Genomic DNA, 22561 nt, shown 5'->3' with positions numbered 1-22561 from the left:
CTGTAACAGGATAGACATACAGCTTTTACGAGGCTATGGAGTTGTTTGGTTTCTGCTTGCTTTAGCTTATGAAGATTAAAGGACTAAATTGCTGTACAAATGGATTTCTGGTTTTTGATGTTTACATAAATCTTGTAAATGTTCCACTCTCTGGGGTTTTCTATCATCTCTGCACTTAAACCAGTGTGGGGTATATAACAATGGTTTACATGGCATTACACTTTCTTTAAAGCATTTTTGTTTGTATATTTTTTTTTCTCTTTGTTCTGATATATATATATATTATACATACATACATACACACTTCTTAAGATGGTTATTTATATCTTCAGCTTTAGTGTGTCAATAGGAAAAAATTTATTTTAGACTCCCAAACATTACTTTTGCAAATAGAAAACATTAGAATAGAAGAACAGGGCACTCTGCAAGAGATGGCATTGCACCCACAGAGCCCCCCACTGAACATTGAGTCAGTCTGGGATTACATGAAGAGACAGAAGCAATTGAGACAGCCTAAATAGATAGACGAACTGTGGTGAATTCTCCAAGAAGCTTGGAACATCCTATCTGCCAACAACCAAGCAAAACTGTGTCCAGGTGTACCTAGGAGAATTGGGGCTGTTTTAAAGGCAAAGGTGGCCACACCAAATATTGATTTAGCTTTTTTTATGTTTACTGGACTTTGTATGATGTTAATTGATAAATGAAAACTGTTTATGGCATTATTTTTGAAGACATCCTCACTATGTAACATTTTTCACAAGTGCCTAAAACATTTGCAGAGTACTGTGTGTGTGTGTGTGTGTGTGTGTGTGTGTGTGTGTATATATATATATATATATATATATATATATATATATATATATATATATATATATATATATATATATATATATATATATATATATATATGCTGTGTGTATAAAATAGATATTAAACAACTTTTAGGTTTTTAGTTATTTTTAATTATTAGGCTATAATTTGATTTAACTATTGTTGAAATCAAACAAATTTAAGCCTGGAAATATCACTGAAATTAATAAAATCTTAAATGTAATGGAGAAGTCATAGACATTTTTATAGTGAATACATATTTTTCTAGTAATGGTATGCTGTAGAATATTTCATTGGTTATATTATTGCTTTTGTGTAGAGTAAATCTTTCTTGCAATTTATCATAATTTGTAAGATTTGTGAGTTTGTCAAACCAGTTCACATCTTTATGAATGATTTATTAGCTAATCAGTCAATAATGATTTTTAAAAATCATAAATCACTGAAAAGGTCATGGAAATTCTTTGGTCAAAAAGTGTGGGAACCCTGTTAAAAATGCATCATGTAATGTGGGCTTTGTTTCAAAACCTTTTAAGCTACTACCTAGACAGGACTATTAGATGCATCCAAAAGCACAACATGCTGTCTAGGCAGGCAATTCAGTCAAGTCTTTAGACCTACCCACTATAGTTTTTGTGTATTTGTCATGCTTATATCTGTCTATGTCTCCCAATAGCCATCATGACCAGACAACAACCTGGCAAGACCCTCGTAAAGCCCTCCTTCAGTTAAACCAAGCCGCCCCGGCCAGCCCAGTGCCTGTGCAGCAACAGAACATCATGAACCCTGCCTCAGGTCAGCAGAAACTCGTAACGTATTAAAAAGTACACTCTCAGTCACAGCATTTTCATGGTAATTCTATGGGTGTAGCAGACCCTGTATTCACCCAACCTCTCTTAGCAAATGCAGAAACCTTATCAGGGATGTGAAGCTGGCTGACGGATGCAAATGAATGCATATGAATGACACTTAGGTTAGAAGTTTCTTGTTGGTAGCTCTCAGGGAGTGACAATAGTGAGATGGGTGCCCAGGCCTGTGTAAGGTTCAAGAGGAACTGGGGCAAGACCAGTGCTGCTCAGCATTTTAAGGTGTTCCCTCAGTCACTTAAATGTCAGTCTTTGGAGAAGAAAGACTTTTGGTCACTTATGGACCTAAAAAGCATGACATCGTATTCCCCTCATTTTCTTATCTAGATTACTAGGCCTGCACGGCACCCTAACTCCGCCCACAGAAAGCTCAGCATATTTGCGCAAATATGAACACCATTCATCATTAATCAAATTCTACACAACCCCTTTCCCCCTTGCATGTCTGCTTTGGGTAATTTGATAATGCATTACTGCTCTTAGCTTTGTTTAACACAGTTTAGCAGATTTAAATCCATTCCACAAGATCTTGCTGATTTTTAGCAAATCACCAAAGAAATTGTGAAAACATTTGCACATTCTGTGTAGGCCTACAGATGGAATTGGTTTCTTTTCCCAATGTAAACTGAGAAAATCCATGTGTTTAATGTTAGAGAATTGACTGTACCCTGCCTGCTCTCTCTCAGGTCCTCTTCCTGATGGCTGGGAGCAAGCTATTACCTCAGAAGGAGAGATCTACTACATCAATCACAAGAACAAAACCACCTCTTGGCTGGACCCAAGACTTGACCCACGTTTTGGTGAGCTTTACCTCCTACAAGACAAATGAGGGCTCAGCGTTAATATTGTCTTATAAAATGCTATGTTTGAAGTCGCACTGTGATCGTACAATTTTATTAATGTGCCACTACTTTATCTTGTCAACCATAAACAGCCTGCAGCTAGCCTATAAAACTATATTACTTGGTGGAAGAATTAATTATTCAGATTATTATTAATATTAAATGGAACTGTTTATTTTACATGAGTGTCAACATCGTATCGCTGTTTTGCCATTTTATGAAGGCAATATGTCATTCAAGGCTGTGCGTCACTGTGATTTTACCACAGTGAAGTGGGTGTTTAGGCCGGATAAGGTGGTTTATGCTTCGCATTGTCCTTTACACACCTTACTACAAGTGCAGTTCAAATTGAGCTACTGTGGCTCGGTCAGTAAGCAGCTGTCTCTACAGCAACGTAATTTCCCTGCAACGCTAGTGTATAACAAACATGGCATGTGAGGAAGACTTTGCTGTTTTATTCTTTGCTTTTCCAGATATTTCAGAGTTGTTGCTGTGTTTGTTTCCTTAACTTTCCATCGCCACCTGCAGCGGAATAGCACTGCAATAGTGGGGTTTCCCTCTTACTTAATACTCCGGGATTCCCCCAGTGTACTTGAGCGCGTATGCGCAAACATGAGGGACAGACGATTTTACATTGGTGTGTATAAATGGGTATAGTTTATAACGTATGCACTTTTCCCACTGTACTCCGAGAAATGTTGATTTCTTTCCGCTGTGTTGACTTGTTGGGCTCCATCCTTTGATGATTGTTATCCAGTCTGTTAACGCACATTCGGAAGAAACCAAGGTGCATTAAACTGCTTTCTCTTAATCCCTTAAATGGCATAAGGAAAATCCTGTTTACATGACGTTTCAAAACATCTTTTTTGCAAAAACCCTTGAAAAAAACATTTTCTTAAGTGTGTGTAAACGTGGTCATTGAAAGCAATTTTGGTCATGACTCAGTTTTGACAAATTTAGTAGTTACTGCATTTTGTCTTTGCATGGCAGTGTTCTCTAATAATGTGTGAATGAAAGTTAGTGAGTGTGTGTTTGTGACACACTATTTAGAGGGTTACCACTTCCTGTGACTCATACTGAGGTTAGCCAAAACTGCTCCAGAGACAGGACTCTGCTATGTGATCCTTTTACTCACGCAAACTAACTTAAACTACATCTGATCATGCTGCTCCCTAAACCCCCTGTTTAGATACAGATTCATAATCCATATGCACACTTGCACAGACGCTGAAACAAGTAGTGCAATAGTCACGTTAATCTACTAATCTCTTTTTTGCTGTCGAGATAAATGGTTCACAGACAGGTTGTCAGACTGAGATGTTTGTCCTTCTCTACCCCTTTCAGTCCCACTCTTTAATCTAATTCTCTGTGCACGTAAGGCTCACAATGAGACGAAGGCTTCTACTTATGTCACTTTGAGTTACTCACGCTTGAGGTGCTTTCCCTTCATTCCAAAGAGTATTCTCTTGGGAGTCTCTCTCACTGTCTGTGTCCTACACGTGTGAACCAGCATGTTTTTGCCCTGTTTTTTACTCAAATTCTCAGTGATGATGTTACAAAACAAGCTTTAGTGTGCAAATGTGCACCTAACACAAAAGTGGTCATGGAGAAAGTGGTAAACAGCCTGTGCAGGGCTAGGCGAGAGAGAGAGAGAGAGAGAGAGAGAGAGACGGGGGGTGGGGGGGGGTCAGCTCTGGTGGATGAAACTCTTTGAAGATTTAGAAGTGTTCAGCGGACAAGCCTGGTGGGCCTCTGAATTACAGATGTATGTGAGGGGGAGAACAGTGAGAAAGAGGGTAGACGTGGTTAACTCGTTCTTTGCCACAAGTTGAGAAAGTTTGGGCGTTCCCATGCGGTTTTATGTAACTTCTTGTGTCTGCATTTTTTATGGCCTCATTTTTTTATCCCTCATCTACAGACTTTCTGACGAACATTATCTCGCCGCCATGCCATAACTTTAAATACACAGCTAACCTTGAAAGTTCGAAAGGAAACTTGCACCACAGGGCAATTAAACCTAAAAAAAAAAAAAAAAAAATTACATTTGTTAATTATACTGTTTTAAATTAAATGCACTTACCACATTGCTAACCTGACATATATTTAAAGCTATGTCCCATCTGGGTCTTTGGTCGCCATTGTTACTGAAGACAGTTGGGTAATATGAGCATGGGTGGAATAGGACTGTACTCCTTTAGCAGAGAACTGAAGTTTGTCCAGTCTCACTCTTTCTCTCTACCCTTCCCCCCTTCCCGCCCCGTGAGCCCAGTGCAGGCAGAACTGTTCTCAGCTACACATCTAGCCAGACTTGAGTTGGTGCCAGGCCTCTCGATGCTGCAGCTCTGCTCCTAATCTGTTCCAGACCTTTTCAGTCAGAGACCCAATGTTAGAGAGAGAGCGAGTGAGAGAGAGAGGAAGGGTGCAGGCGGAGGCAGGGCCAGAGAGGAGGAAGGGAAGAGGAAAAAAGAAAGGGAGGAAATTAAGAAAAGGAAGAAAGGGGGCCTGGGTAGCTCAGTGGTAAAACACGCTGGCTACCACCCCTGGAGTTCGCTAGTTCGAATCCCAGGGCGTGCTGAGTGCCTCCAACCAGGTCTCCTAAGCAACCAAATTGGCCCGGTTGCTAGGGAGGGTAGAGTCACATGGGGTAACCACCTCGTGGTCGCTATAATGTGGTTTGTTCTCGGTGGGGCGCATGGTGAATTGAGTTTGGTTGCCGCGGTGGATGGCGTGAAGCCTCCACACGCGCTATGTCTCCTCCGCCACCCGGACTGAGGCGAATCACTACGTGACCACGAGGACTTGGAATGCATTGGGAATTGGGCATTCCAAATTGGGAGAAAAAGGGGAAAAAATCCCCCCCCCCCCAAAAAAAAAGAAAAAGAAAAGGAAGAAAGCTCAGGAGAGGAAACTTGTGCCTCCATCCTAACTAGTGGAGAAGCAGTGAACAGACAGTGAATGATCTCCAGAGAGGAGGCCTAGTCTGAGACTCCAACATGGGACTTGAATTTATTTGTGAATGATCCGATCACAACGAGATGCATCTCAGTTTACACCTGGTCATAATATGCGTTGCTTTTGACCACTTGCGTTCCAATTTAAATGAGTGTCTGATTTTATGATGACATCAGTCATTACATCAGTATATTGAAGCACAAAAAATATAAAACAACAACAACAAAAAAGCAAGGCAAAAAAATTGCCGCACTGTTTCTCGGAATCTGGTTGAAGTGGACAAATCTCAAAACTTTTTGGACCCCATTTAGCATTGTCACATTTCAAATGGATCACCTAAAACGGATCTTAATACCAGTTGTAAATGGGGCCTTTAAGTGTGGCCTTTAGTGTACAAATATGTTTAGGGGCCACTGTATTTCACAATTCGTTTGGCAAAACATCAATAATACAGTCAGCCTAAATGCCTCACTGACTGAAAAGCAATCATGCAAACTCTTTAAATTAGCAGTCTTTATATGTTGGTGGATGTTCTTTAGCACAAAGGCCAAGTGGAACCTTTGGTTATCAGTCATGTGCTGCAGCCCGTTTTATCCGCTTGGTTTATCACAGTACTTCAGCACAGGAGTTGGCACCTTGTTGGCAAGTGCACAGTGAAGTCACTCTCTTGTGAAGCGCTCATCTTTTCCAGAGCTTTGAGCTACTCTGACTCACTGACACACACATTCTATTGCATAAACACTTCACGACTCCCGAGGCACTTGCCTTATTGGGGAAAAAGGATGACAAACTTAAGAAATGTGACATCAGTGGTTCACTTTTAGAGGTTATATGGAGTTTCTCATTGCATTTTTACATTTGCTGAAGAAAATGTGAGTCATGCTTGTGCAAAACTCACTGCCACAATCCTAAAGCACAAAGTATACTTTGGTTTGACGCAAATGCTTAGCATCTGCATACAGTCGAACGTGAGCTTGACAAAGTATACTTCATTGACATACACAGGTGGTTGGCGCATGCGTGCTATGACTGCTATGAGATACTGGACTATTTCTCTTCAGGAGTTTAGACCCATGAAGATGTCTTTATATTCCCTCGAGACATGAGTTATACAAATGCAGGGATCTCCTGACCTCCTCACACACGCGTTCTTGACATGCAGATCCACTGTTGTCCACCCAAATGGACGCATTTAATGCATTCGCATTTGCGCACTACTACTGCTTTGTGATACTCTTTTAGCACAGTCAGTGTCCACGTGCAGTATAGTTTTTGTAGAGAGGTGTGCTGATGACTAAATTTGCATCATGATGAAAACCAAAGTGTACGTTGGCATTTAGGGTTAGGAGTTTGTTCAAATCCCTTACCCTTAGTGTGAGCAAAATTCTATACAAGCACCATTAGTTATCATTGCAAATGTATTAAAATCCTCAAGCCTTTATCAGACCTTTTTGTATGAATGTTCAGCCTTCTGTATCCACTAGTAAGTGATATGGCTACCATCTCGCCTTCAACTTGTGTCCTGCTACATGCTAGTCACAGCTATAGTTCCTCCAACTGGCTTTCGGCAGCTCACTGCATCCTTTTGTGTAGCCCGATGAGGTTTGTTTATGATAGGATAGAGAGGCTTTTCTTCTGGGTGCAGATTGACTCTTTCCTTTTCTCCTTGGCCCTCACAGCTTATCTCTCGCAACTAAGCTTGGCTTTCATAGAACAAACGTGTTAAATGGACAGGCGGCAAATGTTTACAAAGGCTTCAAAGGTTCTCGTGGGCCTCTGCGTATCTCTGAGAGCACTCCTAAAAGTTTCTCAACACATCTCTGGCCTCGCCTGCCAGGACAGGTGAGCTGCTATTGGTTGCCAGCTTTGCGAGATGGCCTGATAAAGACTGTTTTTGCTGGATGTTCGTGTTCCAAAGCCAGTGTGTAAACGACAATGAGCAAACTACGTCAGTGTGTTTTATCTCTCTCCCCCTCATTTTGTGTGTATTTCTCTGGCACATTTCCTTGTCCCTCCTCCTGCTCTTTCTGGTTCAAGAGAGAACATATCCGTGGCACGAACCTGCAGTTCTTCCGTGCTTATGCAACATTTAGTCATTCCGCCACATGGATAAGACTTTGTTTTCTGTGGAGTTTCCCAAGTGAGATACCCACAGAAACTCCAGAACAGTCATGTACAGACTAGTCAGGGAAATCCAGACTTGAGAATCAAGAATTGCCATCATTCGGTTTCAATAGACCCATATATATGCGAGATAAGAGTCTTAAAAGAGAAACAAACACCGAGACACACACACACACTCCCCCACTAGCACTCAATATACATTCCCACACACTCTTTCATGCCTCGGGCAGTGTGGGGGAGGATGGTTGTGTGTGTGTGTGTGTGTGTGTGTGTGTGTGTGTGTGTGTGTGTGTGTGTGTGTGTGAGAGAAAGAGGTGTGGTGAGTCCCTGATCTGATTCCCATGGTGAGAAGGGAGCAGAGATTCATTCAGCCCTGAGGTAGTGTAAACACACTCTGATTGAACGGTGATGAGGATAAGCAGAGAAGACAGGGCTCCCTCGTGCATGACAACGCCAGCACCATCACAGCTTTGTTGTCACTGGTGGCCCCAGTGCATAAGTAAACAGCAATTTCATTGGCTCAATTACTGTAACACCCCACTTCCAATGGCCAAAAGGATTTGTTTCTTTTATTCGAGTTTGTGGTGATACTCATCACTCCATTCAATTGCATTGATTGGCCCTTTTTATACCCTGTAAATTGGATCTTTGCCAATTTTCATTGAAGCAAACATTAATCTTTGTTAAACTCAGCGACAAACATGTAGATATATATACTGTATACATATCTTCTAGCGGAATGGTGGCACTTAAAGAAATGCTTCGGGTTTAAAATATGTTAAGCTCAATCAACAGCATTCGTGGAATAATGTTGATTTCCACAAAAATAATTAAGATTCATTCCTCCTTTTATTTAAAAAAAAAAAAAAAAAAAAAGATCATGGTTACAATACTCACTTAAAATGCAAGCGAATGGGGCCAATACATAAACGCTTCAAAAACGCTGCAAGACATAAGCATTATATGTATTATTAAACATTATTTTAGTGTGATAAAATGGCTTACTAACTTTATCTGTGTAAAGTAATATCCAGTATAACAACTTTGTTGTCATGACAGTGAAACACTGTAAACCTGATATTGGATATAACTTGACACAGCATGTTAACATTTATGTTTCAGTCTTGGGACTATAATTTTGAAAATATTTATTCTTTATCATTTATGGATTGGCCCCATTCACTTCCATTGGAAGTTCCTTACTGTAACCCCCTTTTTTAAGTAAACGAGTGGCAAGTCAAAATCATTTTTGTGGTAATCAACCTTATGCCACAAATGTTGTCGATTGAGCTTAACTTGTATTGAACCCAGAATATTCCTTTAAAAAAAAATTATGCAATTTGTGTCTGTGTTCTAAAAGCAGTAAGGCACTCAGGGCTATTTTCGAAAATATCTATATATATAGAAGCACTTTTCATGGTGAGAGCAAATCTGAGGCATTTACGCTCTGACACGAATCATGAACGCAGCTTCATGATTGCTGTAACTAAGCGGATAGCCACAGTCTGTCGGCAGATTAATATTGCAGAGGATGAAAGTTTAAGAGATTTAAATGCCCATTCCAATGAATATGCAACCTATGGGGAAACTAGTTCTTTCAATTAGTCAACCTCCCACTTACACTTTGGGAAACGTTTAATGTTACTCGAATTGGTGCAGTTCTTGCTTTGTTTGGAAAATGTTAATAAAGCATTATATTGTTAAATATTGTTTTTGTTTCCAAAGATGGAAATAAATGCATTTTGACAAGAAAATAAATATATATAGTGTCAAATTTCAACACTTTCAAAATCTGCGATTAATTGCGATTAACTACAAAAAGTTATGCGATTTAATCGCAATTTTAAAAAAATGTATCGACTGACAGCACTAATAAAAACGAATTAAGTTATTAATGCTTGCTTTTCAAAGGAATAACCAAACCAAGCACAGTACTTAATTCATTTTGTGTCTTCATAGCTATCAACCAGCAGCGAATTTCCCAGAGTGCTCCAGTGAAGCAAGGCTCCCAGTTGCCCTCCAGCCCACAGAGTGGAGTGATAGGAGGAAACAACCAGATCAGACTGCAGCAGATCCAGATGGAGAAAGAGAGACTGAGACTCAAACAAGAGCTCCTTCGCCAGAGACCCCAGGTCAGATACACACCTGTCAGAACAATCAGTCCTTCCATACTAGAAAGGCACATAGTCTTCTGCTGCTCAAATTAGCCTGAGCTGTACCAAGTGTACTCTGTTAATGATTGCAAATGACATATTTTAGTTTTTAATACATGTGGTTTTTAGTTGAGCTAGTTTTTGTTAAAGTCTCGCAGAGCCAGACTTTTGTCTATCGGCCTAAAAACAGGTCCATTTTGCAGCTTATTCACACCAAGTAGCGCCCAATTTGATTGGAAGGGATGTCTGCGAACAGTTGAAGTGACGTTTTAGGTGGAAATCTGCAGTTGTGAGTAGAGATATTCACAATGTGTTTTTTACAATGTGTTTTAATGAGAGATCTGAAGAATGGAGGGAGTCGGGCACACGGAGGGTGTAGTACTCAGCTGTCCCTGCTTTGGAATGTAAACACAGTGTTGACTCAGTGTTGCAGACCGCCCTGCTGGAAAAAAAATAAACAGAGATCTTCAGGGATGATCTTACAGGCTTTAGCTGGAAGCAGTTCTCTAAACAGACTAATAAATTTAGGCCCTCAAATACAGTGAAAGGCATTGATCTTATCATTGGAAATCCTTAATTGAATCGCTTAGCTATGATATTGCTGATGCTGAAGTTAACATGAACCGGTGTTCATAGCCCTATTTATTTCTATAATTTGAAGTATTTTATAATGAAAAGATTTTTGTTTATTTACAAAAAAGCAAAAATCTCAGTAAGCCACTTACAATGGAAGTTAATGGGGCCAGTCCAAAAACATTAAAGGAATATTCCGGGTTCAATTCAAGTTAAGCTCAATTGACAGCATTTGTGGCATAATGTTGATTACTGCAAAAAGTAAATTCAACTTGTCCCACCTTTTCTTTAAAAAAAAGCTAAAATCTGGGTTACAGTGAGGCACTTACAATGGAAGTGAATGGGGCCAATCCGTAAACGTTAAAATACTCAGTTTCAAAAGTATAGCCACAAGACATAAACATTATGCATGTTAACATGATTTTAGTGTGAAAATCATTTACCAACCTTTTTTGTGTAAAGTTATATCCAATTTTACAACTTTGCTGCCAAAACGATGTAATGTTAACAAACCCTAAAATGACAGTAAAAACGACAATGTATCGGTTTTACCGATTAATTAGTGCCAGTAGCTGCTTTTTGGAGCTATCGTTTATCGGCAAAAATCTGTGGCAATAGTTGCAGATAGATTTTTTTTTATTCCTCTGTGTTGCGACTATAAAGAAACGTCCCTCGTCAGAAAATACATTGTGTCTTCAACTTCATATTGTGAATAACAATACAGTATATAGGCTATAAAAAGCTTAATTTGGGAAATATTAAATATAGAGCATTGTAATGGAGCCAAGTCTACGTCATTTCAAAATAAGTGTCCCTGGGGTGTTTCAGGCTTGTTTAGTGTTAAAAGTCCCATGTTATGCACCCAGTCATCATCTTTTCTGATTATTATTGGTATATTGGTTGAAAAATAAACTACATTTGGAATTTTATTAATTTTGGACTCTAATCTCTTTGTCTGTGCCGACTAAGAAAATTTTGTAACATTCTATGAATCTAAATTTAAAACTATTGGCCAATTAATCGGTTATCTGCCTTTTCCACCACCTAAGTTATCAGTCTCTGCAATATCCACTATCGGTCAAACACTACAAATAACACTTATGTTTTAACAGAAAAATTAATTTAAGTGCTTTTATCAAATTATAAGCTTTACATTTCTGCCTTTTAAACCCTCCAAAGATTGGCCCCATTCACTTGCATTTTAAGTCTCACACTGTAACATTAATTTGTGCTTTATCTTTTTTTTTTTTTTTGTAAAGAAAATTAGGGACGAGTCAAAATACATTTTTGTGGTAATCAACATTATGCCACAAATGCTGTCGATTGAGCTTAACTTATATAACACCCAAAATAGTCCTTTAAAATACGCACTGTTTCAAAAGTATAGCAAAAAAAATTAAAACAGAAGTGTTAACATGATTTTAATGCGATAAAATAAGGGATTTACCAGCATTACAGCGTTTACTGGCAATACGCTGTCATATCACCAAATTTATAATATTGAAATTTACACAGATAAGGAAAGCGATTTTATCACACTAAAACCATGTTAACACGTGTGATGTTTATGTATTGTTGCTATACTTTTGAAACAGAGTGTATTTTAACATTTATGGACTGGCCCCATTAACTTCCATTTGTAAGTTGATTACTGTAACCGCGACGAGTCAGAATTATTATTTGTGGTAATCCAAATTATCCACAAATTGTGTCAATTAAGCTTAACTTGTATTGAACCTGGAGCATTCCTTTAACTCCTTTCTGTGTTGATGCCTTGTTGGATTATCCATTAGCAAAAGCTGTATTTGAGTTTTAATTGGTCATAGGAAGTATGTTGTAAAAATGAAGATCTGACCCTCTGCTCTACCCTAAGTAACGTGCAGTAAACCCACACTTTCTTTAGACAACGTGCGAGTCTCTGCAAACCACCCATTCAGGCTGAGGCTGTAAAACAATTGAGGATGTTTACAGACTGTCTTGCACAATCTATTGACAAATTATAACCAGATTTGTAACTCATGACTTGTTGGATGGGAAGGGCTTTTATTTCACTCAAGAAGGTGATTAAGGAAACTTATCAAGTGAAACTTGTAGGTGAAGTTTTTTTTTTTTTTTTTTTTCATACCTCACACACTGTTTTGTTTATGTGTGTGTGGGTTTAGAGTAAAACCAGTATAGTTTGTTCTGACCTTTTTCTACAACATAAAAATGCATTTGTTCTGAACTCTGTACTTGGAGTAATTCCAAAGAAAATTTGTAATTTATTCCAAGCTTCCGCTGCAGTCACTAGCTTCTGTATACCCATTTTGTTCAATTCTTCGAACAAACCTACATAAAAAATGGATTTCATCACTTTTACACATCCATCCCCCTCATATTACTTTTTGTGTGTGTGTCTTTGTGTACAGGAGCTCGCACTGAGAAACCAGCTGCCAACCAGCATGGAGCAGGATGGGGGTACTCCGAACCCTGTGTCCTCGCCCGTCATGGGCCAAGATGCCCGTAACATGACAACAAACAGCTCTGACCCTTTCTTAAACAGGTAAGAGACGTCAAAACATGCAGAACCATATAGAGCAATGAAGGCAGGAGAAGTTACTTTTGCATTTACACATGGTAATAGTTAACAGTTTTGATAGGCCCAGAAGGGCAATGAACCTTCCCACATAGTATGCTTGGCCACAACATGTGTGCTTATTGATCGAATGACACTCATTGGGGACCTCTGGTGGAGAGCTTGGTGAATGCAGTCTGCATGCAACATCTTGAACCATCAAACGTCAAGGCCTTCTTGGTAAAGCTGCTTATAAAGAGAATTGTGCCATCCAGTGGTAGTCAAGGACACTCTTGTGTGAGCAGATAAGGGGTTGATGTGAATAACAAGGCAGCCCGTGAGAACATGTGGTCTCAGTCTTAGATAAAGCCATCCCACCCTCCCACCCTTGCTGTTCACACAAAGAGCTCATTCATCCAGCAGCTCTCATGCACTGAAGCCACATTTCACTCTCTTAATTAGGAGAAGCTTGCTGTATTTTCCTTTACTGTAGCATGTCCTCTGCCCTCTTTATTTGAATACACTGTGCTGAACTTACTTGCTTCTATTTATAGAAAGCTTTTCCCAGACCACCAGCAAAACAACACCTATTACAATGCAGGTCACTGCAAGTAATGCAAGCAAAAATTCTTGAAGCAAATAGTAGCATAATGTGTAGAAATGTCTTAACGTACTGTATAAATACACCAAAGTTAGCAGTGTTTTTCTTTAAAGGAAAAGTTAACCCAAAAATTTAAATTGTCATTATTTTCCCCCAATGTCACTTCTAACCCATGTAATTTTTACTTCCGTGGGACACAAAAAGTGCATTTTTAAATAGTCTTCACAGGGTTTATTCACCATAATGTAAGCGAATAGTGACTCTGATCTATTAAATGCTTGAGGGGGAGCCATAAAACCACAGTAAAAGTAACTGATGACTCGTCAACTATATTCCTATAATGTAGTTTAATTGATACTGCTCATGCACTATAAGTCTTCTGAAATAATATGATCACTTTGTACGATGAACAGAAAGAAATTTAATTATTAAAGTAAAGCACCTAAATCAAATATGGTGGCTACGTTGATAACATGATTAATTGTTGATTGATTCTCGTAACCAAACGTGCAACATGATGCTCACCTCAGAGTCAGAAATTAAGTGGAGCTCAGGGCAAAAATTGTAATTTCTGACACTGGTCCACGTGGTTTGCAGAATAATTATATCAGTGACATAAGCTTGCAAATAGGATATTTCTACAATTGTGTCAGTAACTGAAAATTTCCATATGAATTTGGCCCTGGATGAATGACAGTGTAAAATAACATTGGGAGCAGGTGTGCTCCAGTGTCTCACCGAGGAGAGTGGTGCCCTCGCCGGTTTGAATGACATGCCTGAGCCCCCTGGATGGTCAGTTAAACGGGGTTTAAGTGAAATTGAAGTCGGGAGCAGGTGTGAACCAGGCCCTCACTGATGGTGACTGAAGCCAGGGAGGGTGGTGCCCCTTGGCTTGAAGCAATTTCATTGGCCCTGGATCTGACTGTTGAGTATAATATCCAGTGGGGTTCAAAACTCTGAGACCGCATTGAAAATCTGGGATCAGAATCGAATTTAAACCTGGAAATAAACAAAGCTTTAGGATTTAAAAAAAATAATTAAAACAAAGAAACATGATGCCATTAAATGAAGAAGAAATATTTAAGATTTTTAGATCACTAACCTAATAAGTAAATTTGTGACATTGACCATTGGTGCATCTCAGTCAGCTCCCTTGCTTCCAGTGTAGTAAATCAGTATATCGTGAAAATGAATTTGGGCACTGGTAAGGGTGTTCATCCACTGAAAAATGGGACACTTATGACTCAATCACCTGTGACGCGTGTATGACGTTGCGTTTTGAAACGCAGCTGAAATTAATATGACACTGTCAGGCATTTTCGTGGTAGATATTCAGTGTTATTACGACAGATAAGAAATTAAAATCAAGAAATAAAAATATAAAGGAGTGTATGTGTAACCTTCTAACAAATCTAATATTTAAAAGATTGTTTCACAATCATGGTCATTAAGAAAAAGACATTACAAACAACGTTTCTTTAAAAGAGAAAATAAGGCTTTGACTTTACACTTGTGCTCATTTTCTAATGACTTGAAAGACTTAAGAAGACATGACGTTTCTGGTCAGGGAACATGGTGAGCTACGATGCTCCCTGGTTTTTACAGTGCATTCTGGGAATTTTTAGGTAGTGGAAGTTTAAGTGCACTGGGACGATTTTGCCATTGAGACAGCCCTAGAAATGGCCAACTCCCTGATCAGTGCCCTGACTACACAGTAAACCCTAATTAGTTAGCAGAATTCAAATAATTTGAGGCAATCAGTTACATCAAATGATTTACGTTAATAAACACCCAAGATTAAGTTAATAGAACTTTCAGATTTTGAACTTGCACTACACATACATGTTAATTGCTCTTAACTTGAAATATTGAGTAAGCTAACTCATACATGTTAATGGCACTTAACTTTAAATTGAACTCTATCTCTGAACTTAAAATTACCATTTAATCTCAACTCAAATACATAAAGTAGAGGGAACCTAACTTGCTGGTACTGTCAATGTTAGCATGCTGAATGCATGCTTATTGGAAACACTATGCTTTGAATAGCATAGCAATTGCTCAACGAGTAGAGCAATATAATGTAGAACAATCTTAAATTGTACCTGTCCTCAACCTAAGCTCAAACTCCACTATTCACCATAATGGTAACCCCAAAAAAATGTAACATAACAGAAACTCTTTTAAATACCACAACAAAACATTGAACACTAACAAGTCTCCCCCTTTACATTCATCTTGCACAAAAACGCATTATATAACACTTAATTTTAACATTTACTCTCCCTGTCGAGTGCAGTGCAAACCATGCTGTTAATGGAAATTTAAAGAGACAAGTTCATTAAACTTAAAACAATTCAGGTTACTTAAAATGTGTCAGTTTCGTGAACTCAAATGAAAGAGAATGTTTTAAATACCCATCAAGGTTAAATTGTATAATTTCATTTTCCCCTACTCAAAACAATTTATTGTTTTGAGCATTAGGGTTTACAGTGTACTGAACTAGGGAGCTAATTGTGATGCACCCCATGTTAACTCCTTTGTACAGAAGGTCAGATTGCTTTGCTTCCATTGAACCACACATGATTCTCAAATCATGTTGGAATAATCAGATTTTCCAATGTGAAACATACAAATTGAAGAATTTTGGACTCGAGACTTTTGAACCCCACTTGTTTATGCCAATGAGTGCCCAGTTGGCCTGTTATTAATGGTATTTGTTTTTTTTTTATCTCTGTAGTGGGACGTATCACTCCAGGGACGAGAGCACAGACAGTGGCCTAAGCATGAGCAGTTACAGCGTCCCCCGCACTCCAGACGACTTCCTCAACAGTGTGGATGAGATGGAGACAGGTACAGCAGTTCAAACAATAATCAGAATAAATCCTTTGTTTTTCTAAAAAGAAATGGTTCATTGATCTAATTGCTCACTTTTAGGCGATACCCTTGTCCCTGGTTCCATCGCAACACAGCCCAGCCGTTTCCCGGACTATCTGGATGCTATCCCAGGCACGGACGTGGACCTGGGCACCCTAGAGAGCGAGAGCATGGCGGTAGAGGGTGAGGAGCTGATGCCCAGCCTCCAGGAAGCCCTGAGCTCTGACATCCTCAATGACATGGAGTCTGTGCTGGCAGCTACCAAGATCGACAAGGAGAACTTTCTAACCTGGCTATAAAGCTCCTGAATCCAGCACTACGCCTTCTCTTCCAACATGCTGATCTGCTGCCTAGTCCAATCTGTGAAGGATGTGTAGATGCTTTGAGTTGAAAAGAAAAGACATTTCACCTTACTGGACAACTTTCTTTTTTCTTTCTCATCTTCCATTCACTACGTTTGGCCGAATTGGTTTTAAAAGCAGAGGTATTTTTAAACTTTGGTCCTATTTTTCGTATTTCTTTTTTCATGTCTGCATCCTCAAGGCTGGCCCATGAACAGACAAGTATTCACAAGTACCCAAATCTCTTTCATGGCTGTGCTAAATGACAGCCTGTTGGTGTGTGCGAGTGTGTGTACCTGTGAGATGGATGTGAATTTGTGTGCGTTTCCCCTCATGAACTCCTCACTGTGTGAACAGAGCCAAGAGAGCACCGGTGTTTACCGGACGAACCCCCTAAAACAGCCTACAACAACCTCCTATGACTGCAACTTCTCACAACATCCCTAATCTCAGCTCATCTAGAATCAAAAAAAATTTTCTCATATACACTAATGAGCCTGAGAAACCAAAAAGCATTGTACCTGAGGAGGTCATCTGTATGTGTTTTCCGACAGGATTTGCATACTACGATTGAAAGGTTAAAATCAAAGGGTTTCAACGTGTGGTAAAACAAAAGGTAAAACAAAAAACTGCTGCTTGGCTGTGCCAGCATATCATGCTAGAAACTAATCAAGTGCCTTCGGTTTTGTTTCTTGGACAAAAAAAAAAAGATGACAAAAAAATAAAAAAACGTGTTTGTGTCATTTTACACTAGATATCATGAATCATATTTCTTTTACTTACATGTTTCATTAATCAAAGTTTATTTCTTTCGAAGGTTTTATAAAAAAAAATATTATGTTGGGTTTTGTTGTTTTAAGAACCCTAGCCTCTGTGTGTCAGTTTTATTTAAGCCTGATTTTGTTTCTTGAGGGTTGTGGCATTCATGTGTGATCAGAATAAATCAAATCTTTTTTTTTTGTTTTCTTGCTTAACTGATTTATACAGAACAACTATTCTAACAGAGCTGCCTTTCAGTAACATGAAATAATTGATGGAAACACAATAGATTGAAGTCATCATTTCTGTTTTACTATAATCAGAGATGATCGTTAGGTGGAAGTCTGTTTTTGATACAGATATCTGCTTCAGCCAAAAGCGAGGAACAAAATATCAAGGGCACTTTGATCAACTATTAAAAAAAAAAAAACCTTTACGTTTTAAACAGACATCAATGTATGAGCTCCAGTAAAGGTTTGTGCCAGTTATGTTGATGCTGTTTGGTGCTAAGACAGAGATCTGGCAGAAAGAGGAAGGTTCTGCTAAGTTTAAGAAAGGTAGATGAGCACGTCCTGAGGGTTAGTGGTGTTGAGTAGCTGTTAGCTTGAAATTGATTTGGTAACTGTGGATATGAATGATAGAGTAGACTTTAAAGGAAACAATCAGTTCTGTCAGGATTTCATTCAGTGAGGCTTCCAAAGATTATTTTCTCTTTAAAATTAAAGGGCAATTAAAAGTAATGTATCATACTTTCTATGTACACGTAAGGCATAAGCTACTGAGAAACAGTCTAATTGATTTGTCAGGGGATTTTTAATGAAGCATGATTTGACAGGCCCTCTTATGCTGGTTTTGATCCGTACTAAAGACACAAAGTAGGATACCTAGAATGGCCTTTTGTTACATGGTTTACATTATTTTGCAGTAGTGGAACACTACCGGAACTTCAAATTACAAATTCCCTGCAGATGCTTTGCATTCAGCCATTCAATATGAATATTTTCTTGTGTTTACAATATGGTTAACTTAACACTACACAATCTTCGCTCAATGACTGGCCCATACTCTAAATGTTTTTTTGTTTTTTTGTTTTTTTTTATGGTTTATTTGAGTGATATTCTGTGGTCTATTGGCATGAATACACTGCTAAGGTATATAACTCAATTGCCTCAGTAAGGAAAATTGTATGATCAAGTTTTATGATCAAAACTGGCAAGCTAGGCCATAGTAATCAAAGTTAGAGGTTCTAGAGAAAATAAAAGTGAAATATCTATTTTTGCAAACATAGTATTGATGGCAGACTCTAGTGGGGTAAAACAGTGTTGGAGAGAGCAATGCAGCAAAATGTTTTTATGAATTGTGGGTACAGTGCTGGTATTGCACGTTTATAGAACATTGAGTCAAATGTATTTGTCACTTAAACATGATTTTATGCTTGCTTAGTGTGCATCTGTTCAGATTATATAGTAAATGTTTACTTTTTTTTTTTTTTGTTTTTTGTTTTTTAGTTGTAGTACTAATCACACAAGTTAATGGATTGGTATTTAATTTTCTTTAAATGCACCCAGAATGAATTTATATACATTTATTATTCTCTCTCTCTTTTTTTTTTTTTTTAATCAATGTATGTGCATGTACTTTAGAACCTTAAGTTCTGTTTCATTGTATCTCTTTACATATTACTTTAAAATTGGCCTGGAATAAAGTATATACTTTGGTAGATGTGGTCTTTTGATCAGATCATGACGTCTTCTGCATTGTGAGCAAAGAATATATAACTATACATGTATTGTAGATTGTGTCTGAGCAAATGTCCAAGCTGTTTTACATTGAAGTGTAGGCTACTGTTGTGCAAAAAGGGCAGGTAAAGATAAAATGGTAACACTTTAAAATAAGGTTCTATTCATTAACATTATTTAATGTATTAGGTGTCATGAACAAACAATGAACAATATATTTTACATTTTTTACTAATCTTTGTTAATGTTAGTTAATAAATATACTACTGTTCATTATTAGTTCATAGTGCGTTAACTAATACAACTTTGAATTTAGAAATTAACATTAGCTAAGATGAATAAATGCGTAAGAGCTCTGTTCATTGTTTAGTTCATGTTAACTCATGTTGTTAATGTTAACAAATGAAGCCTTATTGTATAGTGTTCATTTATTAATATTGGTTAATGTTAATTTCATCGTATATAACTTTTGATTTTAAAAACGTATTACTATGTTAACATTAATGCACTATGAACTAACAATGAACAATTGTATTTTTATTAACTAGAATTAAAGATTAATAAATGCTGTAAAAAATATTCATTGTTAGTTCATGATACCAAATGCATTAATTAATGTTAACAAAAGGAACCTTATTGTGAAGTGTTAACAATAATATCAACAACCCCTTTCAAAAATATCAAAGAAAAGTATTTTCAAATACCCTTACAGTGTACACTGAAGTAACTTTAGTACAAACCCAACTCATTAAAATGTCCTGCGGTACAAATACTAGACTGTTTTACACACAAAAACTTGACTGAATACATTTGAGTCCAAGTATACATTTCAAGAAATTTAGAAAATGATCAAATATCTCCAATATGGCACAACCTATTGGAGATTACAATATGAAATATATCATAACAATCAGAGACCCTTGACCCTTAATCATTTTTTAACATTAACAAAATCACTTTTTGAGACATAAGCTTCTACATGGAAGTGAAGTGTATGTGTTGTCCCTAGTTTTTTTCCCTGGCTCCATTTTCATATGATGGCATCATGTTCCTCACTGCATGATATAAAATAACATATTAGAAAAAGACCAGTTGCTTAATACGTAAGTAAACTGTAAAGTAGTTGGTAAATATACATTGTTAAACAATTAATCCCTCATAAGTATCACATCTGGATATTCATGTTTCTCTTTCATGTACATACATAGGTAGTAATGAGGGTACTCACATGGCTCTGTAGCGCACTTCACGTTGTGAGCAGGCCAACTTGTAGCCCAGAGCAACACTCATTATGATAACAAAGGCCAGCATCATACCACCTATGAAACTAACCGCATGGAACCAGAGACCTCCTGGAGGGTGGGCAAAAATAGCACACACACAAAAAAAATACCTGTCTCAACAAGGGAAAATATGTTTCAAAGTTCTAAGCAAAAAACTAACCATCTACTTCTAATGCCCAATTTGTAAATGTAAGCTTAATTATAATGACAAGTCAATGATATCAGAGCCACATCTACAGTTACAGTGTTGATGCCATTTACTTATTTGTAGTGATTGACCAACAGGTTTTCCATTGGCATCTATAGAGCAGGCTGGCCGATGACTGATATAATATATATATATATATATAGGGTTGGGAGGGTTACTTTTGAAATGTATTCTACTACAGATTACAGAATACATGCTGTAAAATTTAATTTGTAATGTATTCCGTTAGATTACTCAAGGTCAGTAATGTATTCTAAATACTTTGGATTACTTCTTCAGCACTGGTAGATTTTTTTCACTTGTTTTGACTATAAAAACTCTGCCAGTACAGTAAGAAAAAATACATGTTAAAAATACATTCCTGAAAAACCTAAATCAAAATTGATCTTGTTTTAAGGATTTTTAGATATTTTTACAGGAAAACAATTAAAAAATTATCAAGAATACGACTTTTGCCCAAATATCAAAGGTCTTACTAGGAAAAAATAAATTATGATTCAACGTGAATTTTTTTGATAAAAAAATATGATAGTGCCTGGTAACATGTGCATGTAAAATGGCTAGAAATAGCATTTTAGCTTAGCGTAAAGCTGACAATTCTAATTACCAATGATTTAAATTGTAACTGTAGTGGAATACAGTTACTTATATTTTGTATTTTAAATACGTAATCCCATTACATGTATTCCATTACTCCCAACCCTGTATATATATATGTGTGTGTGTGTGTGTGTGTGTGTGTAATATAATCAGTAATAATATCAAATGAGATGTACACAAATTATCTAAGTAAATGAACATTTAACATTGACAAATCTGAAGCTTGAAACTGACAAAATGGAGAGCTATAGGTTCTGTTACTTGGCCAAATGGTGACGAAATGTGCTACCCCTGTTATTACACTATTATTATGGTGGTACTACATTTTAATAGGTATTTCATGCTGACAAGACCCATGTACTTCCCATGTTTCAATGATTTTCAAAACACAGCCATGGTTATTGGCCTATGCTGATAATCTCAAAATGGCTAAATCTATGTTGGCCTGTTATTACTAAATTGTAACTAATCAAAACACTGAGTAGTGTAACATCAATACAGGAAATTGTGCTATACCTGTAGATGTATGGATTGATGTCTGGATTTTGTTCTCTGTTGGGATGAGCACAGTGCTCAGATATGGTTTATTTGTGGTGACCGGTTCAGTTTTGAGCAGTAACACTGCATGACTGTACATATTGGATCCAGTCACTGTCTCTCCTTCAGCTGGACAAACAAACATGGACAACTCTGCTCTCTTTACATGGTAAAGTGAATGGGTCAGGACAGTAAACAACATGGAGTGTGCAGAAAAATAGTTCTTTTGTGATTTAAGTAACAAAAGTATATTGCATGAAACATTTTGTTTGCGAACACTCAAAATTCTGTTTAATAACTCCAATGACATTACACCGTTTTATTTTAAATGCAATATATCTTTAAAAAAGTCAACAACTGAAATATATTAATATATATATATATATATATATATATATTGAAATTCAACATTTACCTTTCTGAAGGTAAAAAAAAAATCAACAAGACATGGAAACAACAAAAATAATATTTAAAATAATAAGCAGATAGGCCGACATAAATTCCTAGACAAACTTAGAAACATTTAAACAAATTCATTTAGAATAGCTTTTCAAAAAAAAAAAAACATTTAAAAATCCAACTCTAATCACACCCTATTAAAAGGGTAATATTCTGTGCACTAAAATCTCAGTTTTCTATTGAAAATATGAATTACGTGCACTAATCAGTCATATAGCAGCTATTCAATCTCATTTAGTAGAAACTGTCAACAATCCTG

General features: G+C 37.4%; 2 protein-coding genes across 2 annotated transcripts in view; one reads left to right on the top strand and one right to left on the bottom strand.

Moving 5' to 3' along the window:
* Positions 1 to 19183, top strand: part of yap1 (Yes1 associated transcriptional regulator) — a 45183-nt gene extending 26000 nt beyond the window's left edge. The window contains exons 3-8 of the mRNA XM_051724387.1: positions 1511 to 1629; positions 2387 to 2500; positions 9578 to 9750; positions 12753 to 12886; positions 16240 to 16352; positions 16437 to 19183. Coding sequence (XP_051580347.1) covers positions 1511 to 1629; positions 2387 to 2500; positions 9578 to 9750; positions 12753 to 12886; positions 16240 to 16352; positions 16437 to 16675 — 892 coding nt within the window. The 3' untranslated portion in view covers positions 16676 to 19183. The remainder of the gene's footprint in view (positions 1 to 1510; positions 1630 to 2386; positions 2501 to 9577; positions 9751 to 12752; positions 12887 to 16239; positions 16353 to 16436) is intronic.
* On the bottom strand, positions 18944 to 22152 carry tmem123 (transmembrane protein 123). Its single transcript, XM_051724415.1, has 3 exons — positions 21823 to 22152; positions 20444 to 20567; positions 18944 to 20270 (listed from the first exon to the last, which is right to left on the bottom strand). Exons 1-3 carry the CDS (start codon positions 22043 to 22045, stop codon positions 20246 to 20248), a joined length of 372 nt encoding a protein of 123 aa, XP_051580375.1. The 5' UTR covers positions 22046 to 22152; the 3' UTR covers positions 18944 to 20245.
* Positions 22153 to 22561: the final 409 nt, after the last annotated feature.

This window comes from Myxocyprinus asiaticus, chromosome 18 (genome assembly GCF_019703515.2).
Source record: "Myxocyprinus asiaticus isolate MX2 ecotype Aquarium Trade chromosome 18, UBuf_Myxa_2, whole genome shotgun sequence".
In the NCBI taxonomy this organism is placed as follows: domain Eukaryota; kingdom Metazoa; phylum Chordata; class Actinopteri; order Cypriniformes; family Catostomidae; genus Myxocyprinus; species Myxocyprinus asiaticus.
The sequence above is the reverse complement of the archived record's forward strand: the minus strand, read 5'-3'. Positions and strand labels throughout refer to the sequence as shown.

Bases quoted from the DNA above. Each gene is read 5' to 3' on its own strand.
- tmem123 (XM_051724415.1), bottom strand. From the start codon at position 22,045: ATGTTGTTTACTGTCCTGACCCATTCACTTTACCATGTAAAGAGAGCA. The intron at 20,568-21,822 runs GTATAGCACAAT...CCCACCCTCCAG, and splicing joins ATCAATCCATACATCTACAG to GAGGTCTCTGGTTCCATGCG. The intron at 20,271-20,443 runs GTGAGTACCCTC...TATATCATGCAG, and splicing joins GAAGTGCGCTACAGAGCCAT to TGAGGAACATGATGCCATCA.